The 21,781-nt window shown below is 39.4% G+C and overlaps 1 protein-coding gene across 3 annotated transcripts; it reads right to left on the reverse strand.

Moving 5' to 3' along the window:
* Positions 1-1,326: 1,326 nt before the first annotated feature.
* Positions 1,327-5,882, reverse strand: LOC103697917 (probable galactinol--sucrose galactosyltransferase 2). Of its 3 annotated transcripts, none has more exons than XM_039116747.1 (14): positions 5,655-5,882; positions 5,093-5,289; positions 4,731-5,008; positions 4,564-4,654; positions 4,410-4,458; positions 4,174-4,265; positions 3,828-4,094; positions 3,320-3,724; positions 3,081-3,222; positions 2,889-2,956; positions 2,558-2,692; positions 2,240-2,457; positions 2,052-2,140; positions 1,327-1,930 (listed from the first exon to the last, which is right to left on the reverse strand). In XM_039116747.1, the coding sequence occupies exons 2-14, from the start codon at positions 5,281-5,283 to the stop codon at positions 1,562-1,564; spliced, it is 2,394 nt and encodes a 797-aa protein (XP_038972675.1). In that variant the 5' UTR covers positions 5,284-5,289; positions 5,655-5,882; the 3' UTR covers positions 1,327-1,561. The 3 variants fall into 3 exon arrangements, with proteins under 3 accessions (XP_038972675.1, XP_038972676.1, XP_038972674.1); XM_039116748.1 differs by having other exon boundaries at positions 5,786-5,851; XM_039116746.1 differs by lacking the exon at positions 5,655-5,882 and having other exon boundaries at positions 5,093-5,486.
* Between the last annotated feature and the right edge of the window lie 15,899 nt (positions 5,883-21,781).

Raw genomic sequence — 21,781 nt, forward strand, 5'->3', positions numbered from 1 at the left:
TGCAAATTAAATGACGAATTTGAGCCTCCTCTTCCTCTTCTCTTCTTTTCCTTTCTAAATGTTTGGTTCCTATGTATGTTGGTTTCTTAAATATCTCTTTAATTTCTTTAGCATGATTAATTTTTTTATATCCAACATTTTGTACTCTAATAGAATAGTGAATTATATACTTTTTCTTCTCAAAAAACCAAACAATTTCTTTCTAGATTGGTATTCTAATATAGTTTTAAATTAAATGATATAGATGGATAAACAATTTGCCGTGAATATAGAGTTAGAGAGTGATGAAGGGAGGAAAAATGAATCAACCCCTCTGGGTTCTAATACAGTTGGAGTAGGTGACCCCACACATCACAAACATAAAGGAAAGCTAACATCACATGTTTATCAATTTTTCATATAAATGAAGCAACCTAAATATGCAAGTGCATAAAGTATGGTGCGGAATATCTATTTGGTGGTAAGGTTGGGACTGAAAATTTGAAACATCATTTAGAGAGTTGTAGAAAGAACCATGACATAGGACAAATGATCTTATCACAATTTGAAAGATCTATATCAATGTGTTCTACTAAATTTGATCTCAAAAATTCTGTAAATTACTAATGTTTGCAATTATTAAGCATGATCTACCATTTCAATTTGTTGAGTATGAAGGCATTACATCTTTGTTTGCTTATGTTTGTGAGGTTGTCAAGTTAGTACCAAGGAATACTGTAAAGACTGATTTGTTAAAATTATATAAAAAAGAAAAAAAATAGTGTTGTGCCTATATTCAATTTCTTCTAAGATTAATTTGACTTTAGATTTGTCGACCTCTATTACCACCGATGGGCATTTGTGTTTAACTGTCCATTTTATTGATGAAGAAAGGGCCTTATTAAAGAAAGTTTTCAACTTTCATTTCATGCCTCCTCCACATAATGGCATATCTTTATGTGAAACGATTTATGGTTTGTTGATTCATTAGGGGATTAAAAAGAAATTTTATTGCATGACTTTGGATAATGCATCGGTAAATGATGTTTTTGTTGATATGCTAAAGATCCAACTTGATTTTAAAAATGCACTTTTTTCAAATAGTAAGTTGTTTTATGTCCAATGTCGTGCTCATATTCTTAACTTAATTGTACAAGAGGGATTAAACAGATAGATGAACTTATCTTTAACGTTCGTGAAAGTATTAAATATATGAGAGGTTCATAAGTTCGGGAATAAATATTTTTGGAATGTGTTAGACAAGTTTCATTGAAAAGTAAAAAAAGCTTAAGGTAAGGATCCATGAAAATGATGCTCTCAAAGTGTATAACAGTATGGATCCATGCATGTTCGCAGATAAGCATAGCAATTTTATTGCAACAAGCGATGAAAGTGAGCACTACAGCCAATATATTCCTCTGGAGCAAGGGACTCTAACTACCCTCTTGACTACAAAAAAATCCTGACATCTGCTTCCTTCAATGTTAATAGACGAGCACAGGAACTCTATTGCAATAAGCGATGGAAGCGAACACAAAAGCCAAGTCATTCATTCCTCCGGAGCAAAGGACGACTCAACCTTTTAGACTTGGATCTCAAGAGCCCACCGGTACATCTCCTCCTCCGGCACAGGGATATTGAGCATCACAAGCCCCATAGCAGAATCATAGCTGAACTCCACATCAGAAGAATCCAGTGTACATTTAATCGGCTTCCGGGACGAGTAAAACCCGAACCGTCCGCATCCCCGTACTCTAAGAACAACCGTGGCAGTAGCTGCTCTGTTCTCACTGAACTGCTCAGCCACATCGAAAGAACCATCACCATCATCGCGGCGGTCCTCCGTCGAGCCAGTGGATGGCATCCGAATGTCGAATTGCTCCACCGCTCCGCCAGAGTTAAACATATCCACCAGTCCGATCGGTGCCACCGAGATGCCCGGGCTGATCACCTAAACAAACGGCAAAAACAAAGGTTCAGATGAGATTTGAACTCATGACCTCCAAAAAAAAAAAAAAAAAAAAAAGCACTTGGTTATTGCAAAAACTTAAGCTATGAGAACAAACTGGTACCTTAATGGGGCAGATATGGAAGAGCTCATATTCAAGAACTTTGAGAGTCACCGGGAGCGTAGCGCCCTTCGGCAGCCGAACCAATTCACCTGCGAGAATGAGCAACACCGACCGATCAACAACGGAGGATATGATGAAAAAGAAAGAAAGAGCTTAAACGCGCGGGAGAATGAAGGACGATACTGAACCTGATTTATAGGCATAGACGGCGGCTTGGCCGTCCCAGCCTTCGCCGGCGAGCTGGGCGATGTTATCGACATCCCGGGCGCTGACGGTGCCGGTGAGGGTCCCCGGGGCGGCGTTGTGTACGCGGATCTTCTTGGCGATCTTGCACCACCCGGCGCCCTGGCAATTGAACACGCCCACCACGCCCGTGCACTTGTTCGCATTCCATATCTTCAGCAAGCTGCACCAAGATTACCATGTCATGATTAACCTCCATCAATACCCAAATAAGAGTGTTCTTCTAAATCTCGATATTAAATTAGCAGGGCAGAAAAAGGCACCTGGTGCCATCACGGGCGGGGTCGTTGAAGAGGCCGTCACGGGTGGGACGACCAGGGAGTTGGGCGCGGAGCACGGACCCATCGGGCAGGACCAGCGCCCTCAGCAGCTCGAAGTTGTGGTGGCCCGGCTTGTCGCTGACACATCGCCAAGTATCAACAACAATCAGGAACCATTAATCAGAGAGATGCGACCCATCATCTTGCAGGGCATGGTTTCAGGCCTCCTTCGATACCGATTTCGGAATTGCGACAACACACCACACACACAAACGAAATGCCATGGAATCATTAGAAGAACATTAGTTGATTTAGATACTGATAGGCGGCTCACCTAACGTAGATCGCGCACCCACCGATGGCACGGGCGGCTCCGTGGTATTCCGCCGCTGGGTGGAGGCTCTGTTCGCAAACCAAACATTTATTTCCATTCCATTTCCATCTCTCCCTCTCTCTCTCTCTCTCTCTCTCTCTATATATATATATATATATATTATGTAAAAGAGAGTCGTTGTGGAGGACTTACGTAGAACATATCCCAGTCTGGCTGCATAAATTCGCCCAGGAAAAGCGTATTATACGCCACCGAAGAAATGTGGATGGTATGCGACGCGGGATCCCTCGGGAAGAAGTCGTCCGACGCCCTCACCACCGCCGTCTGCTTCGCGCTGCAAAGCCAACCAATCGCAGCCATCAGATCATCATCAGACGAGCACTGGGCTGGGGCCGCGGTCCACACTGATAAATAGTGACACTAACACCTACCTGTACAGCATGTCGGTGTTGTGGCACATGCAAGAGATGCAGCCGTTGTCCGGGAAATTACGGCCAACGGACGCCTCCAAGGCCTGGTGGTAGGCACGTGTGAGGGACACACGGCCACCGTGGCCGGCACCCAAGGTCTCGATGATGTTCTGGACGTCGACTTTAACGCCGTCAACTCCGCAGGAGGCGAGGTACGCGTGGAGCTCGGTGTAGAAGCTGTACGCCTTCTTCGGGTGTACCAGACCCAGCCCGTGCACTGTCTCCTTCACGATATTGGGCTGGTTTCCCATCACCCCCGGTGAGATCACTGGGTAGGCCAACGCGCTCTCGTAGTGCTCCATCCCCTCCCCCGCCGGCTTCACCCCTCCCCAGTACCCGGCCATCGCGTGCCAGACGTACACGTACCTGCATCACATCGTAACCATAAACATACGTATACAATCGATCGTATCCCGTCCATCTGATCTAAAATCGACGGATGGAAAAAAAGAGAGCCAAGGGTACACACTTGACGTTATGGTGCTGCTTGGCCTCGTCCACGACGACCTTGAGTCCAGGGGATTGGTCCTCCTCTCCGTTCTTCTTCTGGAACTTGGCGTTCTCCTTGATCCCGGTAAGCCTCCTAGGAAACAACCAACGCGTCAAACATCTCACGTCACCAACACAGGAAAACAATAGACGGACGGCCCTGGACTGGCCCTGGACATCAGGGCCGATTTGTTGCCAACCATCGTCTATGATCAGGAACTTCGGATGCGCCCCGCCGTCTGATAAGCTGTAACAAACAATAAACCAACGGTTATGATCAAAATCAAATAATGGATCGTGGTAAACTCGGTAAAGGTCGGAGATGCCTTTTAAGGCCCTCATCGACGCCCTCGGCCGTGACCTTGGTGTAGAAAGCGTCCCATGTGCACCACCCGAACCAGTCAAGGAAAGAAGGCATCTGCCATCCCCCAGGAAACAAGAAGAACGTTAATTTGTCACTATTACGACGTTATAAATGCGACGAAAAAATGTGGAATAATCTAGAAAAAACAAGATCTAATTCAATAATTTTGGGCCAGCAAATTGTTTATTTCACGGATACCTTCTTCTTCTCACGGTGATGGAACGTTCCCATGTGTTTCTCAACAGCCCTGTTTGTTTCCACCGTAATCGTTTAGCATCAAAAACCACAAATCTGAACTTAGATGAAAACAACAAAATTGAAGGGAAAAAGATCTACGGGGTCCGATCAATACTTGACGGCCTGAGTAATTACTTCGAAGGGATTGGTCCCGGAGTGCATGTAGACCATGTACTGCGCCTGATTGGTCTCAACCGCCATGTCTCCTGCATACAAAGAAAGTTTTAGATGATATGATCTAATTTGACCGGAGATGGTTCTCCAATTTGCTGTCAAACTTACCGCTCTCGAGGCAGATCTCGATCTGGTCGTGCACGTTGCCTTGGAGAGAGGCCCGGAACGGGCCCTCGAGGAGGGGGAGGAAAACGGTGTAGATGGTGGCCGCGCCGCCTTCCTCTCCGGAGTCGCCGGCGGCGGCTCCGAGCTCGGCCTCGGCCGTGCCGTCCTTGCTCTGCACCAGCATGAACTGGGTCTCCAGCGGCACCTCCCGGCCGGCCATGCCCATCCGTTGCGTCATCCACCATAGCTTGAACCGGAACAAGCACATGAACCGCAGCCCCCTGCAACCACCACCCAATCGTTACGTTTTGGATCTGATATCCCGATACAAAGTTGGAGGAAAGAAGGAGGAGATGGTGGCGTACTGGAGGGTGCCCATGGTGAAGACATGGAGGCTCGTGCGGGCGGAGGCGGTGGCGCCGATGAAGGCACCGGCGACGAGGCCGACGCCGGCGCCGTGGGTGAGGACGATGTTGTCCGGGACGCCGGTGAGGATGGTCTTCCCGTGTACCACCAGGTTGCCATCGCTGATCGAGATCTTCGGGCCCACCGTCATCTTGCCCTGCATCACCGTCCAAATAATCAGAATACCTGTAGCCGCAAAATGTTCCTCTTGGTCTCCGAAGTAAATAGAGAGAATGATAAGGGCATCTTGGTTTCCAGGGGCTGCACCGGTAACTGGAGCGCCCTGGAATTTCAAGAAAATCACCGAAATCTTTAGCAGGAAAAAAAAGAGAGCCTAAATTTCAGTTTTCACGAAAATTTTCTTCATGATTCATGAAAACTGTCAATGGAAATGAAACGACGGTTTAAGTCTGAAGCCAAAACATCGATCGAGATCCCATGAAGTCGATGGCGGTGACATGAATTGAACTTGAGTCGGTTTAAATTCTCTGGAGCCTTTTAATGGCTTCTCTCTGCACGCACCTTTTAGACTCTAATTTGGAGAAGAAGGTAAATTGATCTCTTGGAGATCCAAGCATTGATAGTGAAATGAAGGTAGAGAAGATGGTAAAAAATAGATAGCTCGGTAGATAGATAGAGAGAGAAAGAAGCACTCGATTGAAGAACCGCACTCCAAAAGGAACGCCTCTTCTTTGGTAGAGCACTCTTTTTTATCTAAAGCTAATGCCCGCTCATGCGATGGGGGAGGGAGAGAGGGGGGAGGGAGTGGATTTTATACTCCCGCCACCTCGAGCAAGTCTGTTAACATCAGATGAATGGAATTTTGACAGGGTAGCCTTATTACACGTGATAGGGTAGCCTTATTTTACGCATTTACCCATGGCGGTTCTGATCTTATTCCAAGCCCATCATTACCTAATGTTGCTAGGGGTGCAAATAGATCGGATCGGGTCAGATCTTGAGTCACCCCGATCCGATCTGATTTTCTATTCGGATTCTAATTTTGGACTCAGATCTGATCCGGTTGATCGGGTCGGATCTGGTTGGATCTGAGTCAGATCTAAATTGGGTTCGGATCCAAGTCGGGCCGGATCCAAGATTCGATCTGATCCGATTTGATTTTTTGTTCAGATTCAATTTTGGACTCAGATCTGATCCAGTTGATCGGGTCTGATCGGGTCGGATCTGAGTCAGATCCGAATTAGGTCCGAATCCGAGTCGGGCCGGATCGGATCCAATATTTTATGCTTTTGAAAAAAATTGGGCAAATCTAATTTGGTCATATCATAATTATGGGGTGCTGGGTGACCCATGACTTGAAAGACTTGCAGTTGACCTCCAGTGAGAACATGCATGACTTACTAAGTCGGTCTACAAGCCAAATTTCATATCCCACTATTTTTTATCTACATGATTGACGTCTCCCACCTCCCCTCTCACGAGGACAAAAAATAATCCCAGACCTACTTACAAAATCCAATTCTATTGCAGAAAACTGGCACATGTCCCATATTCAGTTCAGCGTTCCCTCACTTTCTCCCTTTAAAAGTTAAAAGAAACAAAAACCAAAAAACAGAAGGGAAAAAAAAAAAAAGCCGACACCAGAGGCATCAACAGTGTAATAGATCGAGAGAGAATCCTGACGGGCCGAGGGCCGAGGTTCTTTTGATTCTGTGAATGCTATCCTTCCACGCTTGAACCCTACTCCCCTTAGGGCTTTTCCTCCTCCTTTTTTTTTTTTTTTTTGTTTTGGTAAAAAAAATTCCCTTCTCATTGGCTGGCATTTCCGGTCCCCTAGAGAGCAAGCTAACAAGCCCCTAAGAAACCCATATCTCCTTCCTGTCTGCCTTGAAAACCCCCCATAAATTCACTTAAAAAGGACCAATAGTACCACAACCTACGCACAAAAAAAAGAAAAAGACTCTCTTTTACTTTTTCCTTCTCTCTTTCTGTCTTTAGACTTCGGGTCGGGTCAGGTCCATTCGGTAAACCTAGACCTAATCCAGAAAATAATTCGGATCCAATTTTAGGATCCGACCCGAACCCGTGGGTCCAAAAATTCGGGTTGCGTCGGGTCTGCACGGATCGACCCAACCCATTTGCAGCTTTAACTGTGCTCCGACCTACCAATTACTCAAATCCTTCTTAGAAAAAGATGGCTTAGCTAACCAAAAAAAGATGGAACTAGATGCTTCTTTAAAAGAAAGCACTTTGCTTTATCTATAATGCCAAGCCTATATGATATATAAGGACAATGTTGCTGATTTTCGATGGCAACGAAATCTAAAGTCACAAATAGTATCAGAGTAAACTTATTTTATAGCCTATGTTGACTAGGGATACTGCAGTATAGATTCATGGAGGCTAACCATAGGCCAATCATGGTGCTTGTGAACCCAAAAATTATCTTCACCCTAGCCATTTTAGGTGAGGTTCTTCACCCTAGCCATTTTGGGTGAAGTTTTGGGTTGTGACATAGAGGCTGTAATTTCTAGTCTAAGAGCTGATGAAGCTCTACAATATGATGGTTTTCCCCTCTAATTTTTAAAGTTTTTTGAACTGTAACTAAAAATGATGCTTCTAATTTTTGACTGGAGCTGATGAAGCTCCAGATTTTGATGGTTCCCCCTTCTAATTTTTAAAGTTTTCTTGGCTATAACTAAAGATGATGCTTCTAATTTTTAAAGATTTCTGGACTGTAACTAAAGATGATGTAATATCTGCCATCGATGAAGAGCTCTGATGTGCAGCATGCCTGAGGTATGGAAACACAATTTTATTACTCTTGCTCCAACGACAAGTAACCGCATGAGTTTAAAGATTTTCGCGTTATAAGCTTATGTAATACTATCTATTAGATTGTAGCCAAACTTTTGATTAACAGCATGAAGCCTTATATGCCCACTCTTGTTTCGGAGGAACAAGGAGCCTTCATGGGCGGCAGACAAAATTATAGATAGCTTTTCGATTGCGCATGAAATTTTGTGTTCGTTGGAGATTGCATTCAACAAACAAGTCTTGATGGTGATTAGAGTCTGTTGCCCAGAAGATGCAGCCCAAGAGGGGGGAGGGGATAAATTGGGCTTTTAAAAACTTTTAATTACTTCTAAACTTTTTAATTAATTAAGCTAAGTTATATGGAAGCACAGTCGAATTTAAACTTAACAACAGATTAATTTTAATCTAATCAAGATTAAAACTATTAAGCAGGCGGATAAATGGGCTCAATAAAAGATTAGTCTAAGTTTGTTCAAGCATGCAATTCAATACAATAAATCTTGATGCAGATTTATCAAGTGAAATTTTGTTAAATAATTTGAATATACTTGCAACTAAAGGATGTGCGAATAAGAGTTAAGTAAGCAATTTAATCAGTCATTTGTCTAAGTAAATAAGTGAGGAAATCAAACAATAATAGGAAGCATCACAAACACAACAATAAGTTAAAACCTTCAACTTATTAGAACATCCAGTAGAGAATTTAACTTATGAAGTTAAGTATAGCTGAGAGATAATCTAAATAGAGGAACTAACTTAATACAATCAAGAGTATAGTTCCAATCAAAGTTAGCTAGGTGAAGATGAAGCAAGTTGGAACTAGCTAAACAATTTTAACTAGAATTGCAACTAAATGAATAGGCAAGTAAGCTAAAGAAGAAATAAAGCATTACAAACACACAAAAATATAGTGGCTCGGTGCCAATGCACCTACGTTCACTTTCCAAGCTCTCTTGAGAATTTCACTATGATCCCCCTGATTACAGTGTGGTAGTTTTCCGAGTTCACAACCCAACTCGTTGTTTTCTCGGGATTCCAATGAACCTAAGTTGGTTTTTATATGCTCACCAACCAAAACCTATACCGATTATTTTTCAGGCTCACAATCAACCCATTTAGTTTTTCCAAAGGCTCACCAACCAAAACCTTTATAAAGTCCAATTAAGGTTTGGACCAAACCTTTTCCTAAGTTTCAGTAACTGAAACTTGTTTATAAGATAAGTATTGAAAGAATTAAAATACAAATATTATTGCTTAATAAATAAAAATAACCGAATAAAGAGAGCAATAGAAAGTTGTTGGTGGTTTGAATACTGTTGTGGGTGCTTCACCAACTTTCAGAGCAGTGGACTTGATGTTGAATGCTTACAATAAAACTTTTAAGGCTTTCACTTGGTTGCTTACTCCTATGCTCTAGTTTTTGGGGCTCTTTAATGATTGGGATGTTTGGGTAGTTTAGCTCAACTCAATATGAGGTAGTTTTCTTGTATTTATAGCTTTTGATGTGGTAGGAACTTGATTCTAAACGTTACAGACAAAATAGAGCCGTTGGGAGTGAAAAACTAGCCGTTAGAGTCGTGAAAAACTAGCCGTTACACCTTTTAGCAGAATTGGAGTCGGCTCTTGCAGGCTTGGAGTCGACTTGGCTGAAGCAAAAGTCAACTCGAGCTTGTCGGGGGTCGACTCAAGCTCGGGCTCTTCAAAATTGGATTTCTATCTTTCTGCGAGCCGTCTCGCGCTTTTGCAGGAGCCGTCTCGCGCTCTGCAGGAGCCGTCTTCCCCTATATTGTTTCTTTAGATTTTTTTTTTTGAATTGCTCCTCCAACTTGAATTCTTTGAACTTGAAACTTGGGGCAATGAAGTGTAGCTTTCTTCCAACTTTTCTTGAGAATTTTTGAGGCCTTCTTGTATTCTTTCAACTTGTTATGTTCCTTACAAAACAAATTATCTTTCTTCTTGCAACACAAATATTAGTAATTATACTTCAAGGTTTTGTGATCATCAAAATCAATCTTTGGGTCAACAATCTTTTCCTTTTTGATGATGACAAAACTTGGAGTATATGCAATATAAAATAGATTGTGTTTTAGAACTAATGAATAGCTAAATTGCATGAAGTAAAAACATGCATCTTTAAAACATACTTCATGATAATGCTTTTTAATTAACTTAACACAATCAACATATTTCTATCTAAGCTGATTTATATTCAATTCAAAATATAAAGCATTCTGAGCATATACTCAGATATTTCTCTTCCTTTTTGACAACATCAAAAAGATTATAAGATAATGAAACATTAAGCATAAAGCAACATTTCATTTAATCCATGTCAAATTATTGCAAGAATATGAATCATAAAACTCAAGGCAATAATATCAGGACAAGATAATGAGTATAGATCAGAGCCAATTAAGATAATTTCAGAGCAAATTATAATGAGATCATATTGAATTTGATGATTTTAACATTCTTTTAAAGTTCTTTTACCCCTATTTCAAAAACAGTAAACCTGAAATAATTTCAGAGGTAACAAATATTATCAAAATTAAGGATGAAAAGTTTGGCTTTAAGAATGAGACATTTGAGATACGAGCCAAAAGAGATCACTAAATATAGATTCTAAAGATAGTTTTCAAATCAAGTGCAGATGGAATCTTTTTCAAGTTAATTCAAGGAGTATTAAGAATGATATTCAAATAAAGCATAAATGGAGATCCAATCTCCTTTTTGAAAGATCTTTAATAACATATGAAAGATTTTTCATTAAAATTTTTTTCTCAATATATTAAGCATATCAACATGAGAGCAATCTAATTAATTTTCAAAGTATAGTATAAGAGCAGATAAAAATCAAAACTTATATACTTGAAAAATATAAGATCATGTTGAATCATTAATTCTTAATGAGTCCAAAATTCTTTTATGATATAAAAGCATTGGGCCACATATACCAAAACATAAATTTATTCGATTTATGATATATTTTAGAGCATACATAAAATTCAAAGCTTTGAAAGTTCTTTTAGAGCTCTTTTAAAGATTTTCTTTTAGTCCTTTAAAGAGAAACACCTTTGATATATATAAAAATAAATTGGCATAGGATTGAAACTCTAAAGCTCAAACCAATAAGAACTCATTGGTAGATTCCAAAGTAAATTTCCGATACTAAGACAAATGGAATCCTTTTCAATTTATTTTCAAAGCCAATGATTTACCAATTAAGTACAGATAAAAATTCAACTTTCAAAAGATATTCAATAAAGCACAAAGTCTGATACTAAAATATGCTTAAATTGATATCAGTTTTAAACCAATTAGACATTAAAAGCATACTAAAATTTCTTTGCCAAATTTACATAGAGTAACCTTTAATGATTTAACTTAAAAACATTCATTTCTCTTTCATTTATGTAAGGCTCTTGATATCAATTCATGCCTTGTAAGTAAAATAGTTAAATTCAGATATTGACATGAATGATCATGAATAAAACTTTAAATATTCAAGGTATGCATCAAATGAAAGTGACTTTTGAAAAAGATGTAAAATGCAAAAAAATTGAACATCTAAAGTTTTCCTCAAAAGAAGCATTCTTCTTTAAACATTCTTTTCTTAGTTTGTTTACCAAATATATATTAAAGTTTCACTACACTTTAAAAATATAGTTACCAAACAACAAATAGTTTTTTATAAAAGTTCTACTTCCAAAAGCTCTACTTCCAAAAGCTCTCCCAAACGGAGTTTTAGTCATTTCCTTTGTTGTTTGCCTTAAGTTTTTTTGGGGGGTATTCCAACTTTTCTTTCTATCATATTTAGTGCTGCTTCACAAATAAAATAAAGAGTAAATTGTAAAAACTTCTCAGAGATTAGAGGTAAATTATATTTACACTTAATAGTATGAAAAACCCTTTTACCCCTCTGAGATTAATTTTTATCTAATATTTTAACCCATAACTTAATAGAATGTTTGTCAAACTGTTAACTTTTAATGAGACCTAAGTGCCAAGATGGAATTTTTTTTGAAAATAACTAAAATAGCCTTACAAAAACCCTCCTGAGATTTACGTTTATTACAGTTACACCCAATATTTTGTAAAACTTATAGTTACACCTAGTTAAATTGACAGCATTACTGAAACAATTTATCTATTGTACAAAGTTAAAATTACCCCTATAAGAAAAAGGGTTTTTTTGCATAGATAACCTTCTAAATATTGAATTTTGCATTAATACCCTTCTAAAATTGATATTTGCATATATACCTTCATAAAACTCTATTATTGTACAAATGCTCCTAATATAACGGTTGTTCTAAGGGTGTTAAGAAAAAAAATACTTATATTAATTAAAAATAAAATAAAATTTTGAAATTATGCTAATGTCCTTGTCTTCTTTTCCTACTATCAGGATCGCGATCTATTTCCATATCTATCCATTAAAGATATTTTAGTCATTTTAATTTAAAACTGTTAATTTTTTTAAGATCGTTAGATAACATGGGTACATATGCAAAAATAAAAAAAAGGTAGAATAGCAAAATAAGTGTTTTACGAGAGTATACATGCAAATATCAATTTTGGAAAGGTATTCGTGCAAAATCCAATATTTAAGAGGGTATTCATGCAAAAAACCCTAAGAAAAAAGGATCCTCTTTTACTTTTCAGACTCTCTATTCTCTTTGAAGTCTTCCGTCTTTATGAGTCTTCTTCTCTTTGAGATAAGTGGCTAGAGTTTTTTCTCACTTTGCCCCCCCCCACCATGAGCATCCCTTCCTAATGAGAGACCGACGACAAACTTCCTTTCCAACCAGCATCCGGTGACGAGCATCCTTAACTCTCGATCGATATTCGACAATGAGCATTCTTTTTGATCAGATTTTGTTCTTGCTTCTCCACCCACCACGTCACAGAGATTGGAGATGCTGGTGTATCATTTGCTGATTCTAAGTTCTACTTACTTAATACCATAGATATGATTCCTTAATATTGTCGTCGTGGATAAAGATTCCTATGTCTATATATATAATTATGATAGCTTTAGCAACCTATCATCAAAAGGATCTAAATTAGTACGTATGTGAGAACTCTTCTTTTTGGAGTGTGCCTCAGTTGCGGTTCCATGGCCTGGCTTGGACCATAAATAAGCTGGCTCAAGCGATAAAACTCTTGATAGTAGTACTCTGCAGCAGAAAATTTCAGAGTCATCCACTTGTCTAAGATATCTAAATTGCTTTTTTCTTAGCATATTACTCTTTTCTGATGATTCATCAAGATCAAGCTTCAAACCCATGGTGCCTTATGGCTCCTCCTTAGATGGATGTTATATTACTTAAGGCTAGTTTAGTCATTTTTATTTTTTTTATATGATATTTAGGTCCCATTTAAGTTAACAACTTGGCGAACATTTTATTAAGTTATGGATTAAAGTATTAGATAAACATAAATCTCAAGAAAGTAAGTATTGGTTTTTCAAATTATTTGTTGTAAGTATAATTTATTTCTAATCTCAATTTTTTTTTTGTAATTTAATCATTACTCAGAAGCAATTTTGACTTTTTACATGAGGTAAATGAATTTATTAATACCGTTAATTTAACTGAGTGTAAGTGTAGATTTTATAAATTATTGGATGTAAGTGTAATAATGTAATTTTTTTAAAAAAATTATAATTTAGTCTAAATTAAAAGTGATGAAGGGTGGTCACGGAATCTTGACGGAAATCGTAATGGTAATAGCATCCACATGGCTCGTGGTTACGTTGTCGTCAAGGACACGTCATCACATACGATTACGGAATCCAACCTTCTTCTTTGTTAGATGTATGCCCTAGAAGCCAATCTGGCTGACACATTATTAATTCTAGGACATAAATTTGTACTTAACTTTATTATTATTGAATAATAAATGGGCATCTTTTCATTCATATTTTTTATGTGTCTATGAATCGTTCAAGGAATTAATAAGATGATGATACATATTCTCAAGAGTTGAGAATTTGAGCCATGTATCATTGGTGATCAATTTCTAAATTCTCCTGATCAATGGATCATCACGAGGACAGTGATCGATCCGATCAATGCACAGATCGCTTTCCTTATGGATAGACGAGACTCGAGTCCACAGTGTAGGAACACTGAAGTGATAGTACAGGTGCTTGTTAGAGAACAAGGGTACTGAGCATGACCAAGACAATAAGTCACTTGGATGTCTATCCACTCGTCAGTGACTTGCTTGATGTTGCAGTAGTGTGACTGGTCCTTTGACCTGCAGTGCTTCGGCTATTCATAGTGAGGTTATTGTAGTTTGACTGCACATATACATGGTCTCTAGTCATATGGATCCTTGTTGTGTAAATTGGCTGTAGTAGGTTCACTGTAGGAGTAGGGTATGCACCTACATGAAATCTATCGACCTTGATAGATGAGGAGTGATCCTATATGATTTACAAGACTGAGTTCTAAGACCTTGGCCAGGGCAGTATATACAGTGGAGAAAGAGTTTTCCACTCTCGAACTCAAGTCGAATAAATCTAGACATATGACAGACGACGGGATTTGACGAATTATCCATGACCTCCGGTCTGTAGGAATTCACGATAGAAGGACTGTATCATACGATAACTGCATCTAGAGGTTCATCATTCTATTCTGTTGGGTAGCCACTACATACTGCTAGGTGTCACTGGTGGATGGTGAGACTCACAAGGATCATCTCGATGGTCGATAATCCTTGATGAGTTGAGTTGGAATGGTTTCAACCCATTGAAAGGAGTTTTCAATGATATTGTGATAGAGATTGCAATATATCTCACTACCAGTCAGAATAGAACCTATGGGGTCACACACATTAGAAGTATTGATCGATCCGATGGTTGAATTGTGATTAAGAATCACATATGATCAATTAGATTGATAAATGGATAACCCACTAAGAGTTAGTGGTTAGAAGAAGGAATAATTGCAATCAAATTGCAATTTAATTTAATTAATTGGATTTAATTAATTGGACTTGATCATGAGTCCTACTTGGAGTAGGATTCTTGGAGTCCTAATTGGATTAGGATTTCAAATTAAATTAGAGTTCTACTTGGAGTAGGATTTCTAAAGTCCTAATTATCTTAGGGCTGAAATTTAAACAAGTCCTGATTAGATTAGGATTTTCTTAAGTCCTAATTAATTAATCTAATTGATCAAATGACTTCTAATTGGATTAGGATTGAAGAGTTCAACTGAGTCATGGTTCAATTAAATTCTAATTGGATTTGGATTTGGAGGAATTAAATTGGGTGCACTTAATCCTATTTTGAATAGGATTGGACCTAGAACTAGTCCTAACCTAATCCCCACTTAATTTGATTAAGTGGGGCCAACCATATGGGAGAAGAGGGAGGGGCCTACACCCCTCCCTTGGCTGATGGCGTGAAGGAAAAAGGAGGGGCCATGCCCCTCCTATTTTGAATTCACAAAGGGATAAAGATGAGCTCCTAAAATTTAGGAGCTCATCTCTATCCACACACCATAAAAAGAGGGGTTCAAAGGGGCTCCAAATTTTTCATGATTTTTTTTAGAATTTTTGGCAGCAAGGAATCTCCTTCCATTCCTCCTTTCAGCAACAAGGAAGCAAGGGAAAAGAAGCTCTTGGCGTGGTCTACTTCATCCCCTTCCTTGGTTCCAACGCGAAGGAAAAAAGAAAAGGCTGCGGATTTTTGTTCTCCTTCCATTGAACCATCCTTGTTCTTCCTCCTCCCTTAGGCATTCATGAGTTGATTGATAGGGAGGATATCAGCCATCAATAGCCTTCTCTGCAAGGGAGTTAGCACCCCGGGGAGATCCAAAAGCTTCGATCGACTCACTACTTCGTGTGGATACCCATAGAGACCGGATGCGTGTACGGCTTCCACTGAACCCTCATCAAATACCATGTGAATCAGATTTGCGGAGACCATCTACCCGCACAAGATGAAGATCTGATCTTCTTAATCATGATTTTAAAATAATTTAATAAGAATTTAATCCTGATCTATCTACAAAAGGTTTTAAAATATGTTCATGCGATGAACGGGATATGCACATGTCTTTCCGCTGCATATCTGAAAATTTTTGAATTTTCAGCGGCATGTGACAGATCCTAACTGTGGTATCAGAGCCAGGTTATGTAGATTAAGATTAGGATTAAATTTTTCAAGGCATTTTAGATCTGAAATTTAAGGGATTATGCTTGCTGAAATTTATGTATGCAGAATTTTCAGCTTGCTGATTTTTCTGAATGCTGATTTTTGGATGCTTAGATTAATGATTCTAATGCTTTGATAATGTGATTACAAATGTTTAGAATCAAATCTTGCATGATCAGCAAGTCATGAGATGAAATAATCAGTTAAATTACAGATCCAAAAATAATTTTTATGCATGTGATGCGTATAGTGATGATCATGGATAGACCCTTTTGAATGTGCTGAAATGTTCTGCGATGTTCTGTGATGTATGTAATTTTAATTTTCAGATGCCTGTGTGCATCTTAAATTCATGTATTAGAGACCTGCGTGTCTCATGAAAAAGGGTTGTAATTTATTCTTTATTTTTTATTTAATTTTTAAAGCAATCTGGGATGTAATCTATGATGTGTGTTGCACGTCGATGGTTGATCGATATGTACATCAACAAACTTAACATGCGTGGATCGAGATCAAGGGTTGATTGAAGATGGATCAAAAAGTTGATCACAATTGGACCTAGGGATCAAGATCAAGTCAAGAGTTGAAGACAATCAAACCAATTGACGTGCATGTGCTTGTAAAATGACCCCATCCTGGATCTATGATCATCACCATTATATTTATTTTATTGATAAATGCCGGGATGATTAATGCTTATGTTTATGCAGGTAGACTTATATTTGCATGAGATGTGAATACGCGATCGAGTGAGACTTAATTATAAACCTCCCTAATCAGTTAGGGTGAACCAACATGAGTTAGTCATATTAGATTAATTGATCTAATTGGTGTCTAGGCAAGCCTAAAAGGTGGTTACTTAATTAGGACCTTACTCTCCAAGTAAGGAGAGCCTCCTACCTGCTTACCTGGCCAATTGTTCGATTACCTCTTATGAAGAACTCAAGTTGCAAACACTAAGACATGATTATGCAATATTAAGTCCATAGGTCTTCCACCGTAGTAGAGCTACTAAGGTCTTTCCGGTGTTGATTTGTTTTGGCTGGACACAGTGGGCAAGTTGCATTGGGGGACTGGACCTCTCTATTAGACATGAGATGTTGCGGGATAAAGGTGGGGTTGGGCACCAATAACTGTTAGGTGAGGACCCAATGACGATATTTCTGCGGTTATACGGTGGGTCTGACTTAACTAAGTAATGGGGCCAATAACTATTAGGTGAGGTCTTCATGACTTAGAGACCAAGTACCACTGCAATTTGCTTAAGAAGCATTATACAAGAGTTGTACACTCATCCATTTATATGTCACCAATAACTGTTAGGTGAGGCGGCATATAAATCGGTGAGACCGCAGTACCCACTAGAAATCCTAGTCGCGTAGGGTTTTCGTTTCTCCATCAGGAGAGTATGAGGGATTCGAGAAAATAGTGGAAGCATATTTGTTTTAAAAGATCCTAAAATAAATAGAGTTCAAGTACAAAGTCTAACTAGAATCTTTACTCTCTACAGATCACAATGTCAGCTTCAAACCCTTTGACCCGTATTCTTGAGACCAACCGACTGACCGGAACCAATTACAAAGACTGGCTTAGAAACTTAAAAATTGTTTTGAATTGTGAGAAATTAGGGTATGTGCTCGAGAATGACATCCCCAGGTTACCAGCACGTCCTACTGATGATCAGCGTGAGATGCATCAAAAGTGGACAGATGATGACATTAGGGTCAAGTGCTACATCACGGCATCCATGACTAATGATTTTCAATGCGAGTATGAGAACATGAAGACTGCTAGAAAAATACTGGTACACCTGCAAGAGTTGTATGGTGAGCAAAGCCGCACTGCACGCTTTGAAGTGTCCAAGAAGCTCTTCAAGGCAAAAATGCGCGAGGGGCACTCTGTCCATGATCACTGTTTGACTATGATCAAGGACCTAGAGGAGCTTGAGAAGCTCGGTATGAACATGCATAAGGAACTGCAGATAGATCTGATCCTGCAATCCCTTCCTGATTTATTTGGGCAGTTTATAGTAAACTACCATATGAATAAAATTGAATGCACTAAGACCGAACTATTAAATATGTTGGTAACTGCTGAAAGAGCCTTGAAAGGTTCAAGGGGCTCTGTTCTGGCTGCTGAGCTGACTTCTGGTTTCAAGAGAAAGTCTACTTGGAAGAAAAAGAAGCCTGCAAAGAAGCAAAAGAAATCAAGAAGCCTAAGAAGGAAATTCATAAGAAAAAGGCTAATGACGAGAAAAAATGTTTCCACTACAATGTCGACAGCCACTGGAAAAGGAACTGCCCTTCATACCTCGAGAGCCTGAAGAACAAAAAGGCAGACACACCTTCTGAAGGTATATTAGACTGCTCGTAATTGAAACTAACCTTACGGTTTCTTCTACTTCTAGTTGGGTTATAGATTCTGGTTCTAGTGCTTATTTGTGCACTACTATGCAGGGTCTAAAGAAAAGTAGGAGGCTGGCTGAAGGTGCAGTGACCCTTCGGGTTGGCAACGGGGCAAGAGTTGCTGCCGTAGCTGTGGGCACCTATCCTCTACGATTACCATCTAGATCTAGTTTATTGCTTAGAGACTGTTATTATGTCCCTACTGCTAGCAGGAATTTGATTTCTGTTTCATGTTTAGCACAGGATGGTCATGTTATGACATTTGATAAAGACTGCTGTTCTATTCATTTCAGAAATAAATTAGTTGCACGCAGTTTCATGATTGACAGTCTCTATCACTTGCATGTTGATGTGTCTGTGAATGTGTCTGAGCAAGTTGTGAGTGCCATAGGATCCAAAAGATCCAGAGATGAGATAAACCAGAAGTATTTGTGGCACCTCAGGCTTGGCCATATTGGAGAGGACAGAATGAACAAAATGGAGAAAGATGGGCTTCTCGGCCCATTGACTTCCAATTCATATCCAGTTTGTGAGTCCTGTCTTCAAGAAAAAATGGCTAGATTACCTTTTGTAGGACATGGGAAGAGGACCACTGAAATACTTACATTGGTACACACTGATGTGTGAGCCCATTTGATGGGTCAGCCAGGGTCGTTATTCGTACTTCATTACCTTTACCGATGACTATTCACGATATGGATATGTGTATCTTATGAGATACAAATCTAAGTCTTTTGAAAAGTTCAAAGAATTTAGAAATGAAGTAGAAAAACAGATTGAAAAAATCGTTAAGGTTCTTCGATTAGATCGAGGAGGAGAATACCTTAGTAGAAAATTCCGGGATTATCTCAAGGATAATAACATAGTCTCACAATAGACGCCTCCGGGTACACCTCAACTTAACGGGGTGTCAGAAAGAAGGAATCAGACTCTATTGGATATGGTCCGATCCATGATGAGCTTCACAGATCTGCCTATGTTTCTTTGGGGAGATGCCTTATTATTTGCGATTTATTTATTGAATAGAGTTCCCTCTAAGTCCGTTCCTACCACACCGTATAAGATATGACATGGTAAGAAGCCGAGTCTTGGTCATCTCAAGATTTGGGGATGTCCTGCCCACATCAAGCGACAACAGACGGACAAGTTAGAGCCTGGAACCATAATTGCTCGTTTTATAGGATATCCTAAAGAGTCATTAGGATACAATTTTTATATCTCAGAGGATCACAATGTGTTTGTGAGCCGACATGCCATCTTCTTGGAAAAACAGTTTATCCTTGATAAAGGCAGTGGGAGGAAAATTGAGCTTGAAGAGAAAGTCTCTCAAAAGCAACGAGTAATGGATCCTATAGAACCTATTCACATAGAGCCAGTACACGTAGTACCTCCTCCACCTCGTAGATCAAGTAGGATCTTCCATCCTCGTGATAGATACTTAGGTATACTAGTAGAGGATACCGAGAAAATGTTCCTCATGGGAGATAGGGAACATGTACAGGATCCCAATACCTACAACGAGGTGATATCTGATATCGATTCCGAGAAATGGCTGGAAGCCATGAAGTCAGAGATAGACTCCATGTATTCCAACTAAGTCTGGACCTTAGTAGATCCACCAGAAGGTATAGTACCTATTGGATATAAATGGATCTACGAAAGAAAAATAGGTTCGGATGGAAAGGTAGAGACCTATAAGGTAAGGCTAGTGGCGAAAGGATATAGTCAACGCGAAGGCATTGATTATCAGGAGACCTTTTCACCTGTAGCCATGCTGAAATCCATTCGAACATTGCTTGCCATTGCAGCATTTCATGATTATGAAATATGGCAGATGGATGTGAAAACTGCTTTCCTGAATGGATATCTTGATGAAGATATCTATATGAAGTAGCCTTTGGGTTTCACTTCCAGTGATGGTGATCACAAGGTCTGCAAGCTGCAAAGGTCCATCTATGGACTAAAGCAAGCATCTCGGGGTTGAAATACTCATTTCAATGATGCGATCAAATTGTTTGATTTCACCAAAAATGAAGAGGAACCGTGTGATTACAAGAAGGTTAGTGGGACTGCTGTCGTGTTCCTCATACTGTACGTAGACGACATCCTCCTAATAGGGAATGATATTTCCATACTAACTTCGATCAAGATCTGGTTATCAAAAGAGTTCTCCATAAAAGACCTTGGGGAAGCATCCTATATTTTGGGGATTAAGGTCTATAGAGATAGATCTAAGAGGATGCTTGGTCTATCACAGAAGATGTACATAGTGGAGGTACTGAAGAGGTTCAGTATGGAAAACTCCAAGAGGGGTCTATTACCCCTAAGGCATGGGATTCATCTCTCCAAGAAGATGTGCCCCAACACATCTGAAGAGATGCAACGCATGAGCAAGATCCCTTATGCTTCGGCAATAGGGAGCCTTATGTATGCCATGCTATGTACATAACCTGATATAGTCCTTGCTGTGAGTGTCACTAGCAGATATCAGTCGAATCCAGGCGAAGAGCACTGGACAGCTGTGAAGAACATTCTTAAGTACTTGAGAAGAACTAAAGATTTGTTCTTGGTCTTTGGAGGATCATCCGAGTTAAAGGTAGAAGGATACACAGATTCAGATTTCATGACTGATATTGATAATAGAAAGTCTACATTTAGATATGTGTTCTTGTGCAATGGCGGTACGGTAAATTGGAAGAGTTCCAAACAACCGATCATTGCTGATTCTACCATGGAAGCTGAGTATATCGCCGCCTCTAAAGCTGCAAAGGAAGCCTTATGGTTCAAGAAATTTATTGCAGAGCTTGATGTAATGCCATCAGATGCCATCACACTCTACTGCGATAATAATGGCACCATAGCTCTTGCTAAGGAGCCAAGGTCTCATCAGAAGTCCAAGCATATAGAGCAGCGCTTTCATCTCATACGCGATTACCTCGAGAAGAAATATGTCGAGGTGCAGAGAGTAGACTCTGCGGATAACATGGCGGACCCGCTCACTAAGCAGTTAAGTCAGCAGAAAACTGAAGTCCATCTTGAGAAGATGGGACTTAGATATATGACTGATTGATTTTAGTGCAAGTGGAAGATTGTTAGATGTATCCCCTAGAAGCCAATCTGGCTGACACATTATTAATTCTAGCACATAAATTTGTATTTGACTTTATTATTATTGAATAATAAATGGGCATCTTTTCATTCATATTGTTTATGTGTCTATGAATCGTCCAAGGAATTAATAAGATGATGATACATATTCTCAGAATTTGAGCCATGTATTATTGGTGATTAAT

The sequence above is a fragment of the Phoenix dactylifera genome, unplaced genomic scaffold (assembly GCF_009389715.1).
Source record: "Phoenix dactylifera cultivar Barhee BC4 unplaced genomic scaffold, palm_55x_up_171113_PBpolish2nd_filt_p 000130F, whole genome shotgun sequence".
Taxonomy (NCBI): Eukaryota; Viridiplantae; Streptophyta; class Magnoliopsida; order Arecales; family Arecaceae; genus Phoenix; species Phoenix dactylifera.

Bases quoted from the DNA above. Each gene is read 5' to 3' on its own strand.
- LOC103697917 (XM_039116746.1), bottom strand. From the start codon at position 5,295: ATGCAGGGCAAGATGACGGTGGGCCCGAAGATCTCGATCAGCGATGGC. The intron at 3,725-3,827 runs GTGTGTACCCTT...GATGTGATGCAG, and splicing joins AAGCAGCACCATAACGTCAA to GTACGTGTACGTCTGGCACG. The intron at 2,458-2,557 runs GTGCCTTTTTCT...ATCTTGGTGCAG, and splicing joins CCCGCCCGTGATGGCACCAG to CTTGCTGAAGATATGGAATG.